The 27,062-nt window shown below is 37.2% G+C and overlaps 1 protein-coding gene across 3 annotated transcripts in view; it reads left to right on the forward strand.

Annotated features, from left to right (window-relative positions):
• Positions 1 to 25,712, forward strand: part of ZEB1 (zinc finger E-box binding homeobox 1) — a 118,218-nt gene extending 92,506 nt beyond the window's left edge. For 2 of the 3 annotated variants that reach the window (XM_084223216.1, XM_084223217.1), the window contains exons 2-9: positions 1,612 to 1,812; positions 6,877 to 6,939; positions 8,558 to 8,719; positions 11,570 to 11,772; positions 16,824 to 16,929; positions 17,738 to 19,548; positions 20,978 to 21,158; positions 23,229 to 25,712. In XM_084223216.1, coding sequence (XP_084079342.1) covers positions 1,612 to 1,812; positions 6,877 to 6,939; positions 8,558 to 8,719; positions 11,570 to 11,772; positions 16,824 to 16,929; positions 17,738 to 19,548; positions 20,978 to 21,158; positions 23,229 to 23,782 — 3,281 coding nt within the window. In that variant the 3' untranslated portion in view covers positions 23,783 to 25,712. Of the gene's footprint in view, positions 1 to 1,611; positions 1,813 to 6,876; positions 6,940 to 8,557; positions 8,720 to 11,569; positions 11,773 to 16,823; positions 16,930 to 17,737; positions 19,578 to 20,977; positions 21,159 to 23,228 lie in introns of those variants that run through there. The other variant, XM_084223218.1, reaches the window with a different exon arrangement.
• The last annotated feature ends 1,350 nt before the right edge of the window (positions 25,713 to 27,062 follow it).

Below are 27,062 nucleotides of genomic sequence, written 5' to 3' on the forward strand. Positions count from 1 at the left end.
AGTATTATAGCATCACTTACAGTAGCTATTTTACTTTGCAAAATCAGTTAGAGGATATTAAGTGAATATCAATTTATCAATTGAAATGGACCAGGTACTAGTTTTTAGGCAATTTGCCTAAATTTGCTCTTTTAGAAGATGTCAGTACTATGAGTAGTGGGGAGTTACTATATTTTTCAAATAGCACTATGTAAAATATGGAAACATGGAATGATTGTTTTAAATTGAAAAGGATCTTTTGTCATTCTCATGCATGTTTTAGATGAGACATTTTTCTCCTGAACTGGAAGGAAATGAGATAATAGCCTATCTGTTCATAATGTTACTCACTTTTCCTGGTTACATGCATTTTTAAATTACTAAAATCTCTACTTTAAAAAAAAAAGAAGAGCTAACTTCGGAAGAGCAGGAGTCTGGTTTGCTATTTATCTACTTTAATAGACAGTATTTCATATGAAAGAATCAGTCTGGCTTCTTGTGAACTAACAGTGACAGGATGCAGGTATCATAAAATACCATGATTATGTGCCTCCCAGGTATAATTCTGATAACCACTGAAGGAGTGCTGCAGCCAAGTCTTGTTGGTTTATCCATCTATAAATGTATTCTCTTTCTTAGACTGTATTTTGAAGCATTTTAGTAAGAAGTTCAAGCTTGGCAGTGAAGAAATAATACCAACATAGATCTGTTTCATAGTTTAACTTCAGTGTGAATAACAAGACATTTAAACAGATTGTGAAAGTAATTTTTTCTTAATACAGTTTACTTACAGTTCCTTACATTTTAAGCTGAAATGACTGTAACTGATCTTTTGTGCCTACAAATGAAGACTATTATAATAATAATCTGCTCACATATGACAGAAACATATATATTGTCATGTAATCCTTTGTCCAAAGACTTGCAATATGTTGCTAAGAAAGTAGAGTTATTACCTTTTCATGATAACTGGGCAAATGTTTCATGAGATTCCCTGTCTAAGTGATCTCTGTGATTTTTCCTTTCACATTCATCCTGTTGAGTCTTTAATGGGTGTAACTACAAGAGCTTTTAGCTTGGATCAGGAGCACTTAAGCCATTCTGAGTTCAATCTCATTATTGTTCCCACTTGTTTCCCCATGATTCCCACAGCTGGAGTGTGGGGTGCCATTGGTTACAGGAGGATGCAGTGGGAAGCTGGGCTGGGGGAGCACACAGTGTGTGCCTGCAGGAAAGGGCTGGCTCCGTGGGGCCCCAAGAGCAGCTGGGCTGCCTTCTCTGAAGGGTGCTCAGCCTGGGGCCATGCGGTTTTCAGTTCCTTAATAATGATAAATGTGACATAAGGCAATGCTGGCATCCATATTGGAGTGATCCAGCTGGAATTCTGTTGCTGCACTGTGGCTCCAACTCTGGAGTTGCCTGCTGCCTTCTCTTGTGCAGCCTTATATTGGGAGTGCACAGTGAGAGGTGGTGGGAGCCCAGGAGCTGTCAGGGGCTCCTTGTGTGCCAACATTCCAGCCAAGCTGCTCACAAGGCAGTGCCATCCCCATGGGGCAAGAAGCAATAATAATGTGACCCCATGCCGTCAGTTAAGAGTATGTTGATCAGTATTCTGTTTTTGTCTCTCCACAGTCACCAATTATAACAATGTGGTAGAAGCAAACTCAGACTCAGATGATGAAGATAAATTGCATATAGTGGAAGAGGAAAGTGTAACGGATGCAGCAGACTGTGATGCTAGTGTGCCAGAAGATGACTTGCCAACGGACCATATAGTGTTACCAGAAAACAGTGAAAGAGAAGCGAGTACAAACACTTGTTGGGAGGATGAAGGTATGTTCATTTCTACTGATGATACTATGTAAAGAAAGATTTCTAAAATAAAGATTCAATAGAACTTTTTTGGTCCCTTTATTACTGAAATAACATGTAAGATTCGCAATCAAAAAAGAGGTTTTATAGCATATTTGTTATACCATACTTCATGTTCTTCATTTATTATTTGAAGCAGATTCAGAGGTGCATTAATTGTGTTGGCATTGTTTAGCAGGAGCTTCCAGACTGTAGTTGCAGCATTCCAAAGGCTGATTAAAGACTAGTTACTTGATCTTGGTTTTTTCAAGTCTTTGCCTGGCAGGTCTCTGCCGGGGCTCCTTGTAAGGTTCAGGATTGGCTCAGCTTGGGGAGTAAGCAGTAAACAAAAAATGTGAAAAAACCAATCAGATGTTAATTTCCCTCTTTTTCCTTGTAAAACACAGGCAGAAAAAATAATTTTTAGATTACTAGTTTTTGAATTGGCTGTGTAAGTCATAATGAATCAGTATTTTGAAAATACTGTTAGGAGGTAAGTGTTGCACATATTATGCAGCAGGTTTAGAAGCTGAAAATTTTTAACAGACAGGAAATGGGCCTTTTTTTACTGTGGAATCAGATACTGAGTTTCATAATATCACACAGCATGCTTACTTTTGAGCCAAATTGGGATAAATGCATAAATTAGTGGAATTTACTGTGGAATTTGGCCTTAATACCCTGAAAGATACAGAATGTTTTTCAGCATATCTGAACTCCAGCCACAGTTCCTAGCATCCACCTTTTAACAGCAGTGGTTTAATACATGGTGCATGACCTCACATCTAAATAAACGGAAAGCAGTCATATGGCCCCTAACTGCAGTCCATCTGAGAGAGAGCAGCTGAGAGTTCAAAGAATCAGCTCAGCCTGTTTTTACATAGCTGCTACTGCCAAGGTATGCTGTGCTGGGAAATGAGTGTTTTGGAGCTAAATTATTAGGTAATCTTCTTAGTTCTCCTGTAATATCTTTGCTCTCCTGCAGGCTTCAGAAATTGTGGTTACATTAAAGTGGGCTCTGGGTAGGCTTGAACCCTTCAAGCACAGGTGTAGGAAATCTGAAAAGGGGAAGGAAGAAGAGCACTGGCTCCCAGACATTTGGGATCAAGATCTCTTGGACTGGATGTTTTCTGGAGGTGTACCCATCACACAGCAGCTCGGGCAGCACTCTGGGGGTTTTCAGGGCTCTAGACATGTGATCCCATCTTGTTTGACTCCTTGTGTACCGTTTTTAACCTTTAAAAATTTGTTTGCTAAAATTCTAACTTCTCTTTAATTTTAAATTCTACTGTGGTTGTAGATTTGCAATGTAAGCAATGTTTCTCTGCTTTGGAGTTTGCTAATGAAGAGAGAATTTCATTGGTAGCCAGACAGAAGATTAATCAATTGCCATACAAGCTTGCTCAACAACCACAAATTTGCTCTATAAAAATTATGTATTCTTAAGCCTTTTTTGTAACAGTCTGGAAGGGTTTTTAAATTTGATGATGGGTTTTTTTTAATAAATAGGTGAAATTTCAGGCAATTTCTGTATGAGAAGAGTGAGGCTACGTTAGGTTTTATGGAGCTTTGATTTGCTAGGGTGGAATACTGTTTACTCTTTTGATAGCTTTCCTAGAAGGAAAGGTATGAGCTGAAAATCACATCATCAGTCTTGGCTGCATGTTAGAAATATGAAGAGAGAGGTACTGAATACATGATCTCTCTCATATAGGGGAATGCTCTGGGGTTGATGGTGTGCAACTATCTTCAGGACTGGTGATTATCTTTAGAAAAATATACTCTACAGCAGTTTCAGTAAGCTGTGTTTCATCAGTAAAGTAGTACTCAGTAGTTCTGGGTTTAGCTGAACTTGACAGAATGATTTTTTTGCATATTTATTCTGTTCACGAATTGCCCAGAATAGAAACAACACACATAACATTTCTGTATCAGATTAGTTTCCTTCCGTTTCCAGTCATTCTAACTGAATTTCTAAAAGACCCTAGGAACAGGTGTTTTAAATATAAGGTGTGTTTCTCAGGAGGTTTAACTGAAACAGTCCTATGGGTTTAAAAAAGTGAACCACATGTATCCTGTACATGTTGTTGACAGTGTGCCAGCATTCATGTGTGCAATGATTCTCTAATATAATTTTCCTTTGCTTTAGTTAGAAGTAAAAACTATGCTACAATTAAAAGAAAAAAAAAAGGCAGGAGTTAAACTTATTGTATTAATGCTCTTAAAAGAGCATTATTATGTACTATTAAGTATTTAGCAAATCTGGAGGTCTCAGGACTGGAACTAAGATATCTTTGAAAAAAGTATAAATGTGTTTTATGTTTATGTGCTTTCTGGAATTCAAAAATTCCTTTAAGTCATCAAATTTTAGGTTGAGCCTATATGCTCAAAAGTTTGTGCTGGCAGTTGGTGGCATGTTTTGGATCAAAAAGCAAACAACCAGTCAATACTGCAAGCTGTAAATAGTGCTTGCTACATGAATATCAGAAAATTAGCTCTGAAGAATTTAAATTAGAAACTCTCTTGATGGGCTTTGGAATTTATTTCCTTCTCTGCAGATAAAGACTGAGTGGAAATTTCATGAAGTTTGTCTTTCTGCCTACAGCCAAAATTTCCACTTTGCTAGTGGTTTCAATTTGATCAGTTATCTTAGCCATGCAGAAATCTTTACTGTCAGCCAATGTCAGTAGTTGTCAGGCATGTTTGCTGCTAGTTAACACTGTTCCCTGTCATTTGAAAATCATCAGCATTTAACCCTGGGAAGCCCCACTGTGGCTCTGAGCGGTAGCTCATAAGCAGCAATGAGATGTAGAAGCCCAAGAACTTGTTTTACAGCTATCTGGTATGTCCAGCTGCAATTCCAGGATGGATATTCATGACCTAGATGCTATTTGTGGAGACCTCTATTTAAGCTGTCATTTAGCAGGTAGCTTGAATTTCCTCTGGAACTCAGAGCTGTGACTTCTGCTGGGTAGAACTGTGTCTTGAGGTCTGTTCCCCCATCATCACATCCCACATCACATCCCATTCTGTTGTTCCCAGCTGTGTGATAATTTGGCTTCTGAGGGCACAATTGCAATGTTGTCTTTATTTGAGGACCATGTGTAGCTACAAAGATGTCTATCTACTTAATATTTTTCAAATTATTAGTTATTCCTACAGCATTTCCCTGTGGAAAAGGGTTTCTCCCTGTCTTATACCCTACTTTTAGCTATTGAAAAGAGACAGTACCAAACAGAGGTTAGTACTATTAGAATTGAGAGGTAGTTTAACTTCACTAGATTAATCTATAATTCCATAAATTCCTTGACATTCTCTTGGGAAACATAACTTTTATTTGTACCGAAGCCAGTGGAATTTACTGGAGACCCTGTAATTTAAATTTCCAGAGTAATAACTTACTGATTGATATTTCCCCCTTCATGTAGATCCTATTTTATAATGGAGAAAAATCACAGCCATCAAAAACCCTCCTTAAAAGAAAACAGTGGGTTTGTATTTTGTTTGATTTTAAGAAATTAAATTTTGGGTTTAAATTTGCTTTGTCCAGTCATCCATCTTACAAACTCTGAACCAAGTCTGGTATCATGAGCCAAAATTTGAGGGGTTTTTAAGATGTCAGGTGAAATTAAAGTAAGATTTAAGAGTTGCAGTTTCCTTTTAAACACATTTCTTGTTTAAAGTAAGAAACGTGTTTGAATTGCCACTATTTGCAGATACCTTGGATCTGTGGGCTTTGGTCAAAGTAGGCAGAATTAAGAAGCTTTTCCTTTGAGGAAGCTGGTATTATTTGAGAACTTAAAAGTTCTCCTAGGATTTATCATCTTCCTTCCATAAAAGAGAAATTGGCTTCTTCTGTAATTAAAAAGCTGGAATGTTCTGGGCTTGTGACTTGCCAACCTAAAGGATTTTTCCTGCCCTGAAGTAAAGGTAAATAGAAGTATAAGTAATAGAAGTGTAACAGTTGCCATTTCAGGTCAGAGCAGCTGTGCTCTAACCTTCTACATCACCTAGAAGGCTTTTTCTAGAGTGTAGGTCTGAAGCATCCAAGGTTTCCATAATGAAACTATGAAATAACACTTCAGTTTCACATCTATTGCCATAGCATAGTACTGATAAAAAGCAAACCAAGCAATGTAGCTCTGCTATGTACTCATGCCATGAGCCCCAGGTACCAACAGAAATGGAGAGAAATGTCAGTAGTGGCTTTTCCTGTGGGAGCTTCCCAGTCTGTGCTAACCAATGAACCAAAATGAAGAACAACTTGGCCCTTTATTGATTTGCACCAGCAACCTGTTGGTACAATAGACTTCCACGCTGCATCCTGGAGGGCTGCAGCTCAGCAGAGCTGGCAGAGCTGGGGCAGCAGGTTGGCTCCGCAGCGCTGGTTCTGCAGACTCATACCGAGTATTGGAATCGATGCGTGAAGCGTATCTGCAGTGCACAGTTGTTCTGAAGGGGGAGCACGTGTTTAAAATCCTTTTTTTGTTTAAATTTTTAAGGCAATCGCAGCCTTAAGTGGTTTCTAGATAATTTGCAAGAAAGAGAACACATTAGGTTGCTGTTTGCAGGCATTACCAGCAAATTATCAATCATTTCTGAAAACCGCTAATTGGAGAAAATAACATAACTGCATTTGTTTTATGATGTTCTGATTTCTGGAAATAATATTCCAGTGTATCAGATGGCTGCATTTGTAGATGGGGTCACTTAAGTAGCTGACTCTATTTGCTGGTGAAACACACTGTCCATGGCTTTACCTCTCCTCACATAATGGTCAGTGTTTAGTATCGCTTCCTTTTTAGGTTTGGTTTTCTTAAGTATGAAATATCTTTGTGGTACAACTGATCACGCACTGCTGAAATAATGTGCCATCCATATCTTTGAAAGAACATTGTGTTTAAATGCTCTTCTGAACAATACAGAAATGGAAAGCACTGATGAAGAAATAAGTATATTAAGTTGTTGGAGTGCATGTGGCTTTTGTTGTTGTTTTGTGGGGTTTTCTTTAAATATTCATCCTTTTTGTGAAATGTGCTATTTCAGCTGGAAAAGAAAGAAAGGAAATCCTGGGGCCTGAAGCTCAGACAGATGAAATTGGATGTGCAGGTATTTCTTTGTTAATCTGAGTCCCTTATTCATAAAGTGCTAATGAATTTTAGTTAGGTATCATTCCAAAAGCTTTGGAATTCTCCCACCTCTGTTTATAAAAGTGCTTTTCTTTTCCATGCTAGAGGTCTTAAACTGTAAAAGCTGTTTTAACTGAGGAAAAAAGTCTGGGCATCTTTTGGTGTCCAGGGTCCAGAGGTGTAGGTGACACAGAGCATCATCCCTGCCTCCCAAGGACTGACCGTACGGCTCCAGCAGCACCACGTCTCCAAAGGGCAGAACAAGGAATAGCAATGATCTTACATGTAGGGTCAACAAGTAGTGTTTTAAACTATGAAGAAATATACAAGAATAGACTTAAGCTAATACTGTATTTTATTATCCACTCCTCTGTTTGGACTGATTACGTAGAAAGCAAAATGAAATGTGTGCTTCGGTTTCAGACTCAAACAAAAACAGATGGTTTGTTATTTTCTCCATTTCCCTGCCTGACAGAAGGTTAATATACATCCTGTCCAACTTCTTAAAGGTTTGTGGGGGGTTTATTTAATGCCCATACTAGATAGGTAGATAATATCAGAGTAAGTCCTATTTGAGAGCAAACCCACATCTAAACACATTGATATGTTTTAAACTCTAATTTTACCCATTCTTTTCAGTTCCTATAAAGTCAGTTCTTGCCACATAAGTGTGGACAGCTGCATTATTCATTGCGTTTTACAGTCTACATGTGAGAGACTGCCTCATGTCATAAAAAGATTGTGTCAAATTGTAAATTGAGTATGTGACTTCACACTGAGAGATGAATCATAACACTTCACTTTCCTATTAAAAATATACCTCACATTAATAGTGGAGAACATCTGTAATGATTTAGGGTGCTGCAGGCAGAGCTTTCAGAGAATGTTCCACCATGGTAAAATAAACTCTATGAACAACGTATTTAGGCTAATACTTGGGATCAAATATTTACCATACAAGCATTAGGTAAAATATTTAATTTGTAATTATCTAGTTTTGCAATACAGTTGTTCGTTGGGTTTTTATCTCAAGTTTTTAAGTGGGAAATGTTGGAGGTTGTTAACTTGATCTGAAGCCTTTTTGGTAGCCATTTCTAATACCACAGAACAAGCCAGTGAGAGTTCAAGTTTGCTGCATTTATCTGGCCGAGTTTTTATTCAGTTTAAATATCTTCTGAGTTTGTGCTAATGAACAGCTATAAATAACATGAAAAATTGTGTCTTGAAGGCAACAAATGTACTTTTGCAAACACAGGAGCCAAGATGGTAAATAGACCTTCCAGCTACAAGGCCTAAATAATTATTAATGTTGTATTTAAGATTTTAAGGGAAGTTGAGAAGAACAGCTAAATCTGAAATGATAAAATGCACTGAGTTAGGGAAACTGTGTTTAGTCAAGTTTTTGAATATCATTATGCTACCAGTTCTTTCAAAACATGGCATAATCTGGCATCTTAAAGGAATTGACCTATGCTAGTATCTGTAAAGAGTTTTTAAATACTTGGCTAGAGGAAGATTTGGCAATGTGAATTACTGAATCTCATTTATGTTCTTTTTGAACTTAATTTTGTATCTTGTGTCTTGTTTTTCACACTTAGTAAAAGAAGATGAATGTGATTCTGATGCAGAGAATGAGCAAAACCATGACCCTAATGTTGAAGAATTCCTACAACAAGAAGATACAGCTGTTATCTACCCTGAAGCACCTGAGGAGGACCAGAGACAAGGCACACCAGAAGCTAGTGGTCAGGACGAAAATGGTAAATATGTCATCAGTTCAGTTCTTATGAAATCAGTTGTACTCTCTCCTTGACCCAACACTTCTGCTGAGCTTAAGACACCGGTGCATATAAATGCAACTATGGAGGGAAAAAATCTTAGTTAAATAATTATAAGAGGATAGCAAAAAACATTGCCACTCGATTTTGCAAACAAGACATGCACTGGGATTCACTTGTATGAGTACCTAAATGATAACCTAGTCATTGAAAAGTTCATGCTTTCATAAATCCATTCAACATTCTTATATGAAAGAACAGAATAAACATTTATTAAATAAAATAGAAGTAAAGCAAAATAGTAAAACTATGTATAAGAATAACTTAAGGAGAGTTATAATATATTTCTTTCCTTTTTTATATTTCTAAACAAAGTTCCCAATAGGACTTTTAGATAGATAGAATTTCTTTTATTGGGTAGCCAGTCTATGACAGGCTTTTGGGTTTTTTTGCCTGAAAGGACAGCAGCAGAGAAAAAAGAAGCATTGTTCGTACAAAAATGTTTATGTGAAAAAAATAAGGACCTGTTGTTGTTTTTAAGTAGATATAGTTTTTTTTCATCTGAAGAAGTTTCATGCTTAAGGTGTTCTGTGTGAGATGAGAGGTTACACTTTGTTCATTTCTTCATTATGAAATATTTGAAGAGAAATGCTGTTGAGATTGGTTTTGCAATCTATGTGTTTTCTCAAGTGTTTAGCTGAGATAGCTTGTGTCAATTGGAGTATTTATGATTTTTCAAGAAAAGGTAACAGCCTACATAAATGGTTAGGAGTTGTGTTCTAGTTGCTTTAAGAAATGAATATAACTGAGCAGATAGAAGTAAAGATAGCCTTTTTGTTCTTCTTCTCTAGAGATTTTTTGCTATTACAGATTTTACTTTAAAAAGTGCATTCATTAATTTAAGATTTTAATATGTGGTTGCAGTGGCACATATTGTCAAGTTAGTTTTACAGACTTGTCATATGATTTCCATGTAATCATTAAAAATACATATTTGTATTAATCATTTAAATTGGACCTATAACTCCCAGTAACTTCACTGAGAAGTATTGTGAAGATCACAATGCTGAATAATAGTGTTTAGTGTTTTAATCATTTTGGAACAGAAAATGCCAAAAATATAGGGACATTTGGTAAAGATGCGTGCTTCCAAACTGGGAAAGTAGACAAGAGAAACAACAGAATCTGAGTTTTTTGTGATTTTGGGAAATGGTTTTCATTTCTCCATTTCCTCCAGTGGAAATAGAATTTAAGTAAATGTGCTTCTGACATTTCCACTGAGTTGTATTTGTGCTGAAATGGAGTATTCTTTATGTCAGATGAGTTGAATTATAGGTGGTAAAAAGAGAATTGAAAGGAAGTATACTTGGTCTACACATGTGGGGATGGCTTTCTTTTTGGACAACTCAGCTTAACCAGGAAAAGCAAAAATGGTACAACAAAACAGTCCCTGTGAATAGGGGTTATTTTGATTGTTACTATAACAAGTGTAAAAGAACCTATATGACAGAAAAAGTGGTGATCTTTAGTAACAAGGGAAAGTTGTGTGATTGTTTTTCACTGTTGCAAGATCAGTGGCACATTCAGTAAAAATTAAGTTCGTAAATTCCACACAAACAGAATGAATTGCTACTTCATAGAACATATTACCAGACTGTGGTGATAACTGCTGGAAGAGGTCATGAAGGTAAATAATTCAGAAGTACTTTCTAAAGTACTGGTTCATTTAATGAGCATTAATAATTCTTACAGTTCTGAAACTTAAAATGACAGCGTGTACAAATGTGCCCTTTGTGCGTCAGAGCATAAAATGTTAATCAGTAAAGACCTTCCACCTTTCTCATGCTCAGCACAGTGCATAGGTGCATCATTGCAACCTTTGCTTCCTGTTTGACTTGAAGCAAGGAAGAGTAGCATGGTCATTGGAGGATATCACACCTATAAATTGATGTTTTAATCAAATACAGCAAACCCTACATTTATTTGAACATATCTTTATTGATAAATTTAGAAAGTATTTTATTCAGTCCTTTAAAAATTAATTTTTCAAGGATAGAATGAGTTACTATGTGGAGGGCTAAACATATGCTGCTAAGAAGGAATGGAGCTAAAACTTCCTAAATGGTGACTTCTTGAAATAGACATGTGAAATTAATATTTAGTTTCAATCTGGTTTCACTTTTCCCTGTGCTAATACAGAAGTACTTTATGAAAGCCAGCAAAATAGATTCCATAGATCACATTGGACTCATACATATGGCCACACATTTGATCTCTCTACTTTCTGTCCTGCAGACAGTATATCCTACTAACACGTACATATCTGTGAATCATAGAATGGTTGGTGTTGGACAGGACTTTTAAAGGTCATCTACATCCAATCCCACTGAAATGAGCTGGGACATCTTCAACTTTATCATGTTGCTCAGAACCCTGTCCTAGCTGGTCTTGAATATTTCCAGAAATGGGTCATTTGCCACCCCTCTAGGCAACCTGCTGAAATATTTTATCACCCTTATAATGAAAAGTTTCTTCTTTATACCTAGTTTCCATCTGCTGTCTTTTGGTTTAAAACCATTCCTTCTTGTCCTATCAGCATATTGTGCTGACTCTCTCCAAGGTACATTGGGGCAACCATACCACAGTGTGGGAGGGTGCATAATACCTGTGGAAAAAATCTAAATTATCATGAGTCCTTCTCTAAAACAAATGAAGCTTCCAGCAGCTTCATGTTCTCTTACAGTAATCAGTGCAAATGTCAGGCCTGTTTGTTGCAGGTAGTAAGTTTGGAACTTGTTTATTTAAGCGTGGTGCCTTGTGTCTGCCGTGTAGGAACGCCTGACGCGTTTTCCCAGCTGCTCACGTGCCCGTACTGCGACCGAGGGTACAAGCGTTTCACCTCTCTGAAGGAACACATCAAATACCGCCATGAAAAAAACGAAGATAACTTCAGCTGCTCCTTGTGCAGTTACACGTTTGCGTACAGAACGCAGCTCGACCGCCACATGACATCACACAAGTCAGGAAGAGACCCAGTGAGTGGCGTTTGAATGATGGTTATTGTCTCTGTAGCAATGCTGTGGTTTGTTTTGTGGGCAGAAATGTGCAGAGCGGCTAAACTGGTCAAAGCAGATCATCTGTGTGCTGATGGCCCGGGCCCAGAGAACACACTCAAGCTTGCTGCTCAAGTCAGGCTTTTTCTGTAGCTGTCAGAGGTTGAGATCTCAATTCCTGTTTTCATTCATCTAGGCAATAGGGTTGTTTTCAGAAGTGCTTTATTACATTTACAGGTAATTTGTTGTTTTTTTCTGTTCATTGGCTACCATTGTGTAAAAATTATGACTTAAATCTTATTTCAAACCTTTCATGAAAGATTTCCTTCTTTTTTTCATAAGTTCAGTTTGAATAATTCACAATTTACTGTAGCATTTTTGCCCTTAAGAAACAAACCATTATGTTGCTTGAACTGTGAGGTACAGTTTTGAAATGCAATTCATGCTGTAAGACAATATATAAATAATTAGTGTTTAAAATATGGTGTTAAATGTGTGAAATATGGTGTTAAATACTAAATGAAGCAGCAGAAAAGACTAAAGATGTTATGAGCTTGTTTTCTCTGGTTCATGGGCTGACCTGAGGGCATGGGTCCTTGTAATGTCTTCCATGAGTTAAACATCTGATCATAACCATCAGAAGATCCTGAGTCTCTGTTCTCCCATCACTCTTTTTCTTTTCTTTTTTTATCCCCACAATGTCCATCATCCATCCCCAGCACATTCTTATCAGAGGCCCTCTGAGGCTCAGGATCCGACTGAAACAGTCAGGAATTATCCAGAGAAAAAAACATACAGATTTTCCACCACCAAGTTAAAGAGGCTGGGAGATATTTCCTTCGGAGGACAGACTAGAAAGATTCATATACTCTCCAGAAATGAAACAGGAGACAAATATAACAGAAAAATGCAAAACCGAATGTAAAAGTAATGGTACTTCTGACATTTCTGGTAGCACCAAACCAACAGGCTGTAGCCCAGAGTAAAGGAACATGCTTTACTTAAGGAAACCAGAGTAAAGGAGATGCTTTTTTACACATTGGCTGTTAACCTCTATCCTACAAAGTATCACCAAGTCCAACAATTTAACAGGGTAAAAAATTTATTATACATTTTTGTACACAAGTGTTTGCATTCACAGGTCAATTAAATTGGTACAAAAAGTGTCAGCCATCCTGCTGCAAGGATTTTATTGTCTCACAAGCTTTGGAATAACCTCACCACCATATTCTGGTGTGGCAGTTCTTTTTTACTCAAATATGCTTCCCATGAGCAATTAATTTCTGTTTCGCTTCCTTTTTGGCTTGGCTTGCACTTTAAAAGTTACTTTCATCTTACATACATCTTATATTTCTAGCTATAAAATCTATGAATGCTATTTATATAATGCTTTTCTTGTGGGCTACCACATTTGTTTTCAGTCTTTTCAGTTACAAGCCTAAGACCATAAGAATAAAGTAGTTGGGGGAGATAGAAGCCATACTTGCATGCAGTTTGAATGAAAAAATAAAAAATACCAAGTGAGTAAATCAGAAGAATTGCTGAAAAGGGTAGCTTAAACTGTATTCCCACAAAAACGTTTTCATGGATTTATACTTTTGAAGGCACAATTGTATTTGATTAATGTTGTTTCTATGGAGTATCTGGAATCAGTATTACACCTGTAAAAGTATGTTCTTTTTTCTCAAGCCATAGCCAGAATTAAAACTACAATGGTTTAGATACTTGGTAAATGTGAAATACTTGTTTGTTTATGTTATTATTGCAAAGTTGTCATGTCTTCAAAATTGGCTGCGTATACATGATTACATCATTTGAGTAATGGAAAATTTTGTTTTTAGTAAAGTATAGACCTCCTGGCTGTGGATCTTAAACAGCTGCATGTTTAAAACTTGATGTCTTATTCTTAAAGGACTTCACCTGACCATAGATTATTTGGATAACTTTGTTAGCTGGAAATGTCCATCCTGTCACAATCTTGTAGTGGTTCTCTACAAAGAAGCAAAGAGCAAAGATAAAATCTAGCTTAGTGAAGGCAGTGGAAGGGGTACCTGCACACTGGGCCTCCTCCTGAGCCAGGGGAAGGTATACAAAACTTCTGCTCCTGCTCCAGCAGAGAGCTGAGAGCCATCCTGCACCTTCTTCTTCTTTCCTCCCCCTGCTCCTCACAGCACCCTTGGCTGTTTCTGCACCACTAACAGTTGGTAGGAGGTGATGCTGTATGTGTTGTCTGCCTTGACATGTGAAGCACCAAAAGGGATGTTGAAGTGTGAAAAAGTACTTCTTATATTATTTGTTTTAATTTTTTTTCTCATCAATTTATGAAGCACCTGTAGGTAGTTTTTCAGAATTTCACAGTGTCGTGCACACTGATGAGAAATGGCAGTTCTTGGAAACCATGGTCAAATCATCTGTGAAAGCCCCTGATATATCTGTAATTTCTGTCTTCCAAATAACTTTGGAGGATTCTCATTAATTAGTTTTGTTCTCTGGTGTGAGAGGGGTGGACTTCAGTCGTAAGCACAGTAAACATCTGGTTCAGGGATGTATTAGTGGCTAGTTACAGACCTTAATGCTGATGTTTCTTCTTTCAGTTCTGGAAGGAGCGCAGAAGAATATTCTTTGAATGTTGCAGTTAATTCTTTAATGAGCAGAAAACAGCAATTATGTACATGTTTTAGAAATGTATCACATATCTCAGGCACAGACTAATGTGGCTTTAACAGTGCTGAGAGGGGGAAAACCATTTGAATCTGAGAAAATGAAGGTGAAAGTATTACAGGTGGTACTTTGGAGAAGTGTTATGATTTCTCAGATGCATTTAAACAAGATCCTTCAAAGTAATTCTGAACAGTACTACGAGAGACAGCAAGAAAGCTGAACAGAGAGTTACAAATATAAGAAGCTAAGGCAAAATCGATTTGGAAACACTGCCTAGCAGAAAGCTTAAAGCACCTTACAGCTGTGACCGGAAAAACAGGAAAATTCATTAAAATTTTGATAAGTGGAGTGTGGACTTCCATGCCTTAGAAATAGAGCATTAGATTTTAAAGACTGGAGCAGAAGCATTTCTGACAGATTGAACACATGCACTGATACTTAGTATGAATATTTATGTAGTCCAGGACCTGCAATAACTCTATATATCCTGAGTTCTGTTAGCTTGTATAATTCAAGACAAACAATAGTAACTGATTCTCAGCAGGCTTAAGTAAATCCTGACACGGTCCTCTAGACTCATTGCAGTTGGATCATTTAAAGTGAAATGCAGTGAGTCAGCCACAGTCTTCTAGAATATCATCTTCAAGGGACTTAGTTAAACAGAGCTGAAAAGCCATGTGAACTAGCAAAAGACAGCTGACAAACCTGGGAATGAAGGTCAGGTGCTAATGGGGATAAACTCGAGTGGAGACCTCACTGCAGAGCCCAGGGGGAGGCAGGAAGCAGCTCACCCTGAGCAGGGTAGGAGCAGTATCTGCTGACAGGTAAAATCTGCAGCTTAACCAACTGCTTCTCCCAGGGGAACTCTTAAATTAGAGTATGTGGAAGTAATTTAGATGATCTTATTTCAATTTGTCTTCTGTTAAAGGGGGACAGGGAGTAGAACAGGAAGGGTTGATAATTTGGACAGCATATCTCAGAGCAGAGAGTTCAGACTTTCATCCAGTAATCTGCACAGCCACAGGTTCTTCAGATCTGCAGGCATGTCTCACAGCAGGGTCACCATCCTGTGTTTTACCCATCCCTGCTTCTCCAGCACAGTTCTCAGCCCCCAGTTGTCATGTCTGCTCAGGAAGAGCCCTAGCACCCGGTGAGCATCTGCTCCCCGTGCTGCCAAGCACAGCAGGCCAGGGCCAGGGGTTCCTCCCATGCTTTCACACCAGAGGCAGCTGATCCACACCTGCTGTTGGTGGTGGGCAGCCTGTTTGTCCCTGGGGTCCATGAACAGCTCTGTTTATGAGTTTATGAAAATGCTTGCCCCAGTTACCAAAACTCTGCAGTGCATCCCAATGCAGATTATCTTTTTGCCAAATGAGCTCTATTTAAAAAGGAGCTGCTGGGTTTTTCTAATAAACAAGTTGTTTGAACAGAAAAATTCCTAGTTCCTCTGTTTTATGTTGGTAATTAAGCTGTTTCAACTTTAAAAGTGCATGTAATTTTTGTCTTTAAAAGTACCCATTCATAGATTTATGCATTTTGTGGTGAAATTACAAATCTTGAACATATGTGTCACGTATACACTACAGATATTTACATGTCTGTCATAGCTTTTGCTTTTTTTGAAACTAGTATAGCAATAAAGACAAAAACAATTTAGAACTTAACAATAAATGCTCTCACAAGGCAAAATCTAACAAAAATAATCACAGAGCTTCCGTGTAAATGGTGAAGAGGTTTGGTGTTTTGTACTTGGGAAACCCTCCATATTTTTATTTGTTTTGGTTTGGTTTCTCACATTTGTTTTGCGAATTAATTGTGACCAAGAGTACCTTTATTGTCACTAAGCTACCTTCTCTTGAGCAGTCCTGTGGCAGCATTATATAGAGGGATCCAAGGCCAACAGTAAGCCCTGAAAGCATGTAAATGGAAAAATCAAGTCAACCGATTAAAGTTTAAACAGGTTTCTATAGACTTTAATGTTTTTCTATCCTGCATGAAATATTCTGTGGTTACTGGGCTTGGGTTTTTTCCCTGATGGTTTTGCTTTCACAAGTAGAACTAGCATTCATCCTGGAACTTCCTACTAACATGTCAGTGTAAACTTCACCTGAATTTAGGAGAAGGGGCAACTATATTTTTGAGTTTGTTTTGTTTCTTTCTCTTTACTGTATCAGATTTATTCAGAAGAAATGTGTACCTCAGTTTCTACCTGCTTTGTAATTTGTTTCCTTTTTCCATACCACCTTCAGTCTCTTACAATTATAGTTGATTCTTTTTGGGTTTGTATGGCTTTTTCTATGTTGCAATGTGAAAATAGAAGGTGTTTCTGCAAGATGCTGTCCTGTACAATAATTAAGACTTCTTTCTTACAGAGACATGTGACGCAGTCCAGCGGTAATCGAAAATTCAAGTGCACTGAATGTGGAAAAGCTTTTAAATATAAACATCACCTAAAGGAGCACCTACGAATCCACAGTGGTAAATAAATCAAGCATTGAATTGAGTATTAATGTTGCCATTTCTGCTCTTTATAACTTTGTTGTAATAGCAGTCTTGTAAGTCTAAATATTAGTTTTAGTTTTAAAATACTAGTGTTTTCCATATATTTTTCCCTCTGGAATACTGCAAGCACTGACTGCAGCCTTCAGCTCTGTGCAGGGAATATGTAGAAAAACTCAAGAGGATTTACAGTTGCAACTTAATCTCTTACAATTAAGGAAAACTTGACTTGTCACAGAAGAAATGGGGACATCTTTCTGGTCCTTTGCACTTGTCTGTTTTTCTTCAATGTTTGCAGATCATTCAGTGTGTTACAAGCCTTGCTAGAGAATTTTAATTGATAATACTCAGGACATAAGAACTGAGTGTTCCTCCTGCGGCTGTAATTGGCATCATTCAAGATTAGTCATACTAAAGTAGACTCAGGACACAATTTATTGGATGAGTTATAAGAAATCTTATATAAGAAGTTAGAAGTTAGTGGTGGTACTACTTTAATGAAGTTCAATGAAATCTGTAATTGTCAAATAGAGGAATACTGGAACACATGATCGTGTGGGCTCCATCCTATATCTAGTGGATCAGAAACTTATTAAAGGATCCTTGGCTCAGAGCTATGCTCTTACTGTTCAATTCACTAGATAAGATTGTTTTTTTCCCTAGGACTCTTTGAGAGGTCATTATGATGTATTTGTTCTGATAATTATTGCTTGATGAAGTTATGCTGTAACCTGGTTAACTGTTGCCTATGCCTTTTCTCTTTTTTTTTTATTTTTCTTCTGTTTAGGAGAGAAGCCATATGAGTGCCCAAACTGCAAGAAACGTTTTTCCCATTCTGGTTCATACAGTTCTCACATAAGCAGTAAGAAGTGTATTGGTTTGATGCCCGTGAATGGTCGAGCCCGGTCAGGGCTCAAGATGTCTCAGTGCTCGTCCCCTTCCCTTTCTGCATCACCAGGTAGCCCAGCAAGACCACAGATACGACAAAAGATAGAAAATAAACCCTTGCAAGAGCAGCTTCCTCTTAACCAAATTAAAACTGAACCTGTGGATTATGAATTCAAGCCCATAGTGGTTGCTTCAGGAATTAATTGTTCAACCCCTTTGCAAAATGGGGTTTTTAGTGGTGGTAGCCCGTTGCAGGCAACCAGTTCTCCTCAGGGTGTGGTGCAAGCTGTTGTTCTACCAACAGTAGGTCTGGTGTCTCCCATAAGCATCAATTTAAGTGACATTCAAAATGTACTAAAAGTGGCAGTGGATGGTAACGTAATAAGGCAAGTACTGGAAAACAATCATGCTAATCTTGCATCCAAAGAACAAGAAACAATCAACAATGCATCTATACAACAAGCTGGCCATTCCCTCATTTCAGCTATCAGTCTTCCTTTGGTTGACCAAGATGGGACAACCAAAATTATCATCAACTACAGCTTGGAGCAGCCAAGTCAACTTCAGGTTGTTCCACAAAATCTAAAAAAAGAAAACTCTGTTCCTGCAAATAGTTGCAAAAATGAGAAATTACCACAAGATCTCACAGTGAAGTCTGAGAAAGATAAGAACTTTGAAGGAGAGACCAACGATAGCACTTGTCTTCTTTGTGATGACTGTCCAGGAGATCTTAATGCACTTCAAGAATTAAAGCACTATGAAACAAAAAGCCCTCCTCAGCTTCCCCAGCCCAGTGGAGCAGAAGCTGAGAAACCCGAGTCCCCTGTCCCATCAGAAACCGGGGACAACAACTTGTCTCCTGGTCAGCCACCTTTAAAGAACCTTCTGTCGCTCCTAAAAGCGTATTATGCATTAAATGCACAACCAAGTGCAGAAGAGCTTTCAAAAATAGCAGATTCTGTAAACCTACCACTGGATGTGGTAAAAAAGTGGTTTGAAAAAATGCAAGCTGGACAGATTTCTGTGCAGTCTTCTGGGCCATCTTCTCCTGAACAAGTTAAATTAAGCAGCCCCGCAGACAACGATGATCAAGCGGCAACTTCAGATGTGAGTGAACCCCAGAACAGCACAAATAACTCACAAAATCCTGTCAGTACTACGAAATCTCAGACTTTACCAGGGGCTTCAACTCTGAATGGTTCACACAGTAGCACGCCATCTGCATCACCACTAAACCTTTCTTCATCAAGAAATTCACAGGGTTACACGTACACGGCAGAGGGTGTACAAGAAGAGCCACAAATAGAACCTCTTGACCTTTCGCTACCAAAGCAACATGGAGAACTGTTGGAAAGATCTACCATAACTAGTGTTTACCAGAACAGTGTTTATTCTGTCCAAGAAGAACCTTTGAACTTAACTTGTGCAAAAAAAGAACCACAAAAGGACAACAGTGTTACAGACTCTGATCCTATTGTAAATGTAATCCCACCAAGTGCCAATCCCATAAATATTGCTATACCTACAGTCACTGCCCAGTTACCTACAATTGTTGCCATTGCTGACCAGAACAGTGTTCCCTGCTTGAGAGCTCTCGCTGCCAATAAGCAAACCATTTTGATTCCACAGGTGGCTTATACATACTCTACTACAGTTAGTCCTGCAGTTCATGAGACACCACCAAAACAGACCCAAGCCAATGGAAATCAGGTACTTCGGTCCCCATATTCCTACATGATGTACGTATGATGTATTCAATCTGTATCTCTGCTGAACTAACAGAAAGCTATCAAGGTGAACTAAATAAAAATATAAATACAAGCTATCCAGCTTATTTGACTTGATTGTAAATAGGTAATAGGTATTACTGTTGTGCCCTCTGCAAAGCTAGTTAGCTCAGTCAGCTTGAGTCCAGACTAATGGAAACTGTTGTGCGTGGACAACTCAGTTATTCTCCGTATTTAATCTTCTAGGACATTAGTGCTCACTATTTTAAAGACTATCTAATGCTCCTGATCAAAAAGCAAAATAAAAACATGGCTTTTGTCTTTTGCTGGCTCTGCCTCTCCTCTTTCCCCATATTCAGAAAATAAACTCTTTGGAACTTTTGGTTACTCCTTTCCTGCTGCTCTGCTTCCTTGGTTTGCAGAGTAACTGAATTCATCCTACACCATAATGTCACTTTAAACAAAATGCAGATATATTCTCAATTGAAAGTCAGGGAGATATTTATCTTCATCTGCCATTCCTGTATCCTGGCTTGTTGCTCCCTGGGTGCATCCAGATGGGATCTAATTGGTGGCAGTCCTCCTGAGAATCACCTGTGAACATTAAGGTAGGGACAGGGCAGAACAGGAAAGTGGCTGAGTGTTTCTACTTAAATCTTAGAAATTGGTGGCCTAGCATTTTATTCAGGCTTCTGTATTGCCAGAGACTGAGGAGCCTTGAAGAGTTACAAGGTTGTTTAAAACGTTAAAAGTTTGAGAGTAACATGTACGTGCTGCTGATGTCAGTAGAAAATACTGTGCTTTTACAGGGAAGCTTTAGCACTTAAAAAGCTTAGAAATACACAGCAGTTATATTTTTGAAAATATTTACTCATGACAGTACTTGAAGTCCCCTAAATTTTGGGTTAAGTGGTATTTGTGGTAGTTTCAAGAGGAAGAAGGTAGTCAAATATGCAAATTGGAATGGTAATTTAAATAGCTTTTTTGTGAAAACTTCAGCAAAACCAGTCTTTTAAGTTCATAAAATCTGTGAGGCAGAAAAAGGTAGGTGACCAGCATTAGCTGAAAAATACAGTTAGGTGGCAAATTTGCTCTTCCCACTTACTGAAGTGCTTTACAGGTCTGTAATATTGCAGTTATTTTATGGGCCCTAAAATATGGAGTGCCAGCATACCTTAGACCTGGCCAACAGTCATATTTGGATGTGATTAAAACCAGTCCCAGTGAGGAAATTTGCATCTGGATGGTGGCAGGGACTGCAAAGCAAAACAATGCAGTAAAGGATTTTTTTGACTGTAGAAGTCTAAACAATTTTGTTTGTCTATTTATGGAATTGAATGGGAATAGCAGCTTCAGTTTATGTGGGTGACTTCTTTTATTGGAATTAACTTATTTTTGTAATTTTTCTGAAGGATGAAAGGCAAGACACTAGCTCAGAAGGAATATCCAATTTAGAAGATCAAAACGATTCTGATTCAACACCCCCAAAGAAAAAAATGAGAAAGACAGAAAATGGGATGTATGCATGTGATTTATGTGACAAAATATTCCAGAAGAGCAGCTCGTTATTGAGACATAAGTATGAACACACAGGTATGTACTAGGAAAAGACTTTTCTGATTGTTATTTCTTTAGTAACATGTAACTGATAATTTCAGCTGGAAGCCAGTTCTCAGGCAGTGTCGGGAAGTGTAGCAGTCCTTACTGCCTGTGCTAAGCTTTCTTTAGAAACCCCTGGTTTTTTAAATTTGTTTGGCAGAACAGCAATTCTGTCTTTCTTTAAATTTGTTAGACCTAAACCCTAAATAGAAAAAGGGGAGTTTTTGCATCTGGCTTGTGGATAATCCTCTGTGAGCTACAGCCTATAAATGAGGATATATTACTTCTAATTTACCTTGCCTGGTTATCAATTTTGAAAAAACTTAAAAATAAAAGCTGGAAAAAAAAGGATTGTGTATGTATTTGATACTGTGCATGAAAAGCAGCATGCCTATCTGGCATGAAGGATTTTCCAATTGAGCTACATTTATAATGCCTTAAAGTTAACAGCTTCAGTTATTCATTAGACGTAGAATCTAACTGCCAATGAACACCCTTTTGGCTTTGATTTTTATTTTTAATTTCTCATAGTTGTTTCTTTTGGCTCCAGTTCTGGTATCTGTAGGATTTTTTTAATACCTCTTGCTCTCTTATTTCTTCTGTGATGTCTTAAAGTAAGAATTCTTTTTTTTTTTATTGATTAGGTGCCAAATATATATTGGGTTTTGTATTATAGATTCCTTTCTTGCTGGCTCTGTTATCTTCTCTTTCCCCACATCCATAAAATAAACTCTTCAGAACTTCTGGCTACTCCATGCTGCTCTACTTTCTTGGTTCACAGAGTAGCTGAATTATTATATTAATTATATTTCTGCATATTAACATTTTAATGTTATCTTACATATAAAATTAAAAAGCATAAAAAATTATTTTTTTCTTGATCAATTTTCTCAAGTTGTATTCATTAAAGGTATCTAATTTCATACCTATAGTGTCCTGAGGCTTTTTTAACTCCTCCTTTTCCTAGCAGAATTGTTCTTCCCCTACCAGTTTTAACTTCAATGTAACATTCAAAATCATAGAATCATTTAGGTTGGAAAAGGCCTTTAAGATCATTGACTCCAACCATTAACCCAGCACTGCCAAGTCCACTGCTCTGTCCCAGATGTGCCACACCTGCTTGTCTTTTAAGTACCTCGGGGATGGTCACTCAACCACTTCCCTGGGCAGCCAGTGCTTCACAACCCTTTTGGTGAAGAAACTTTTGCTAATTTCCTAACTAGGACTTTTCCTAATTTCCAATCTAAACCTCCCCCGGCACAACTCAAGGCCATTTCCTCTTGTCCTGTCACTTGTTTCTTGGGAAGAGAGACCAACATCTGCCTTGTTGCTTGTTTGGCATGAGATGACGTGGATGTGCTGGTCATTGTGTAGTGTGATCTGATGTCTTACTGTCTTTGTCTTTTATGTCTGAGCTATGACTGTAAAGTCATTTTGTGTAACAACTTTAAATGTTAAAATCAAAATAACACTGCTAGCCTCCTGATATATTTATAAGAAACTCTAAAAACAAGACCGTAGCTGGAAAACAGCAGAAACACACTGAGTGAAACAGATTTTTTTCATGTCAATGCATGTGTAGTCAGCAAGTTTTACACATAAAGCATTCAGCCTAGATTTTAGAATGATTTTCCATTTACCTGTATCATGGAAGGACTTTGTACACCAAAACCAACATAAAAGCTTAGCTAATTTGAAATTGCCATCAATATAGAAAAGTTAAAATGGTTTCAATTGAAAATAGTTTATGCAAGAAAAAATTCTCATTTTCTATTTTATATTTCCACTTTTTTGTGCTATAAGTTATATATGAGAATCTCTTTATCCTCCTATGATGAGTTTTCCTAAAAACTTACAAATTACTGTAGTGATTGTGACAATGTACCCTTGCACCTTTGTTCTTTGGGCTCAGGAGAGAAACTCAGGCTGCTAATGAACATCTTGTTATATAAAATTTAATCAATGCTAATATGTTCACCAACAGCATTTTACAATAAAAACGGCAGTGTGCATTTTTAAAACTTCAGCTACAAGGTGCCCAGCTGTTTGTGCTTTATTTTCCAGGTAAAAGACCTCACGAGTGTGGAATCTGTACGAAAGCATTTAAACACAAACACCATTTGATCGAACACATGCGACTGCATTCTGGGGAAAAGCCCTACCAATGTGACAAGTGTGGAAAGAGGTTTTCACACTCGGGCTCTTACTCTCAGCACATGAACCATCGCTACTCCTACTGCAAAAGGGAGCCGGAGGAGCGCGACAGCGCCGAGCCCGAGGAGCTGGGCCCCGAGGCGCTGAGCAGCGAGCACGTGGTGGTCAGGGCGTCCCCCTCGCAGATCGACTCGGATGAGAGGGAGAGCCTAACCAGGGAAGAAGAGGAATACAGTGAAAAAGAGGAAGAGGAGGAGGAAGAAAAAGACATAGAGGGACTTCAGGAAGAAAAAGAATGTAGGGAACTACAAGAAGTAGGGGATGCAGAAGAAGTAGCAGCAGTAGAAGAGGAAGAAGGGAAAACTGAAGGTGACAGGAACGATGAAGCTGTAAATCAAGCAAGCAATGCAGAACCAGAAGTTATACAAAATAATGGGCAGGTGTCAGAAGAAAATAACGAATAAAGCTTACATGCTAGGTTTTTTCTATAAGGAAAAAAAATTGGTAATGAAGTTCCTTCTATAGTATACATGCTTTTCATGGAAACGCAGTAGCCTGCATACTGTGATTTCTGTTCACTACTGTGTAAAAAAATATATATATAAAAAAAATGAAAAGAAAAAAAAAAGAAATCCAGGTGTGCCTGAACCTCAAACTTAGTAATTTTTCACACAGTTTTCAAAGTTAGGAACAAGTTTATAACATGAAGCAGATTAGAAAAATACAGTGACTCTGGAAGCAAAGATTTAACAGGTTGTAGGAAACCTGATTATTAGACAAGCATCTGGCATTGTTTGTTTTATCAGTATTAATTTTCATTCTTAAGTTGATTAATTTTTAAACTGTACAATTGGGAGAGATTTATATGAATTTTTTTTTTTTATGGTAAAACATTTCCTAAATCCTCTTCAGTATTTTCTTATGTTTTACAATGTGAGAACTTCTGCACTACAAAATTCCCTTTTGCAGAGACGTGTAATGCAGTTGCAAACAGTGCTTGGCTACCTTTGTAAATTCAACCTAGAAGGTAGCAGTTTATGACATTAGATGTTGTAGTAGAGCATATTATAATTTAAAGTGTATTGTTAGCCTTAAGGAAGAAGATGATAGAAGAACTGAAGTTTCTTACTCATGTGGTTAAAAATGTAGTTGAGAAGATTGTCGTTGAGTTCTGATTGCAGGGACTAACAGTGTTAATACTGGTAAGGACAGGAAAGTTGTCAAAAACAGTGTTTGTAATTGTGTTTTGAGTATGTAGTAACAATATGAAGGATATGATATGAAGCTTTGTATCTCCTTTGGCCTTATGCAAGACCTATGTGCTGTAAGTGCCATTTATCAGTATTACAAAGGCTCTAAGCAGCCTTTATCCAATGTGTGGCCTACAATAACTAGCATTTGTTGATTTGTATCAAACTTCTAAACTATTAATGGGGAAAAAAACACTCAGCCATCAGAGAAGTAAGAACACTGGTATATTTCATTATTTAATTATTTGGTGGTATTTTGGGTTAATACCTGACTTGCAGAATTTCTCTACAATAATTACAAGGGAAATTTTCTAATCTGCTTTATTGCTTTATTGGTTTACTTTAATTTCAGACACATACATGACATGTTATCTGGCTCATAAGTATTTTCAAATGTTAGTTATTATGGACCCCATTTATTAACAATGTTAGCTGATTTTTACCTATCAGTATTATTTTATTTCTTTTAGTTTATAGATCTGTGCAACATTTTGTACTGTATGTCTTCAAACCTGGCAGTATTAATACCCTTCTTACTGACATATGTACCTTTTTAGTTTTAGAAAACTTTTATATTTATGTGTCTTATTTTTATATTTCTTTATTTATTACACAGTGTAGTGTATAATACTGTAGTTTGTATTAATACAATAATATATTTTAGTATGAAAATTTGGAAAGTTGATAAGATTTAAAGTAGAGATGCAATCGGTTCTCTTGCATTGAGATTTGATTTAACAGTGTTATGTTAACATTTATACTTGCCTTGGACTGTAGAACAGAAGAATTAAAATGGGAATGTATTAATTTTACAATTGCAATCAATTCATTTTACCTTTACCCAGTTTTTAATATAAAGCTCTTAAATTTTGAAATTCACTGTGTGACTAATAGCATGATGCTCTGCAGTTTTATTAAGAGATTAGTCTAACCATAAAACTCTCATTTCCTTAGTAAGCCAAATTAGAATAATCTTATAAAACAGTGTTGGGAACAATGTTTAACATTTTTGTGCCAATTTGTTCCTGTATTCATGTATGTATGTTACAAATCTGAAACTTCATTTTTAAGTTCCTTGTTACATCATGGTCATTTTCTAGTTTTTTACCAGACTCCCCATCTCACAATAAAATGCGTCAACAAGTCTGACTTACTGTCATTATTCTGGTAATGTAGAAAGTGAGACACAGCTCCTGCTTCAGTGACAGTCCTGGGTTTCAGGGGTGCATAAGGAGCATGGAAGTGAGAGAAGGGTTTGAACTGTGTGCAGGCACAGGGATTGCTACATTAGTTCATTGATTTTCCAGTTTCAGGAGAACAACTAAGTTTTCAAAATGAACCATGTGGGTTGTTCTTTTGGGTAATTTTATTTTGCTGTACCTATCTAATATACTGTTCAATGCTATTTTTCAATAAGACTGCTTTTAAATGAAATAAGTCCAGAACTGTTTTCTTGACTTAGCAATAAGTTAATTGTCCATGGAAAGGCTGACGTATCTATTGCTGTTGAACTTAACAAAGATACAATGCCAACATTGCAGATACACAGTTTCAGTAATGTAAGTATAAAGGCTTGAAAATTTTAATATATATGCATGGTTACAATGTTTTACCGTTCAAGCAAAGTTTAGAGACTGTTCTTTAAGCAAAGTTCTGGTTTTTAATGATCCCTAAAATGGAATTTCAGTTGTTAATACTGGGGGCGGGGGGTTCACAAACATCATTTAAGTTACTTTATATTCACGTACCTAAGTTTTGGTATTTCTCAATCTTATTATCTCAACATTAGTACATACAGAGGATTTCTCCCATATAGTAATCATTTTACTTCCTGTGCATCTTGCTGTACAGTATATGAATACTGCACTTTTAAGTAAACTTCTACCTTCATAGTATCATTGAGCTAAATATGTGAAAGCTGTTTTGAAGAAACCAACCATTTATGTTCCATTAATAATATTGTCTTGTAATTATTATCATAACAGAATTAATCAGGTGGTTCCAAATTTCTCCCAAGTAGAACTGTCTCTGCTCTCTTTTAGGTAATGAAACACACTTTCTTGAAACTATTTTAAGATTTTCATATTTTTCATATTCCAAGATGCCTGTGGTAGTAAACCCAGTGAGACATTTTCTGAAATGGGAAAATTTAATTGTCTTTAGTAGTAAAGCAGAGAATTTTGGTAAACCTAAGGTTTCTCATGTAAGTGACTGACAGCTGAATGAAGGCCAGTAATTTGGCTAGAAAGTTAAGTCCAAGCAACTTTTACTCAGGAAATGTCATTGTTTTGGGGGAGAAAATTTATATTCATTACTTACACTATGTTATTAACATTTTTATCTTCCAAATGGATTGGTGCATTGAGTTTTGCATCTGTTAAGCTCAGCAATGTCTTTGGTGTTTGTGACTTTGTAATATCATCTGTTATCTGTTTGAAAAACACAGAAACTGTGGTGTGTCTTCATTTAGTTGAGCAAACTCATGTGGAAGCCA

The sequence above is a fragment of the Fringilla coelebs genome (genome assembly GCF_963513975.1).
Source record: "Fringilla coelebs genome assembly, chromosome: 1".
Classification (NCBI taxonomy): Eukaryota; Metazoa; Chordata; class Aves; order Passeriformes; family Fringillidae; genus Fringilla; species Fringilla coelebs.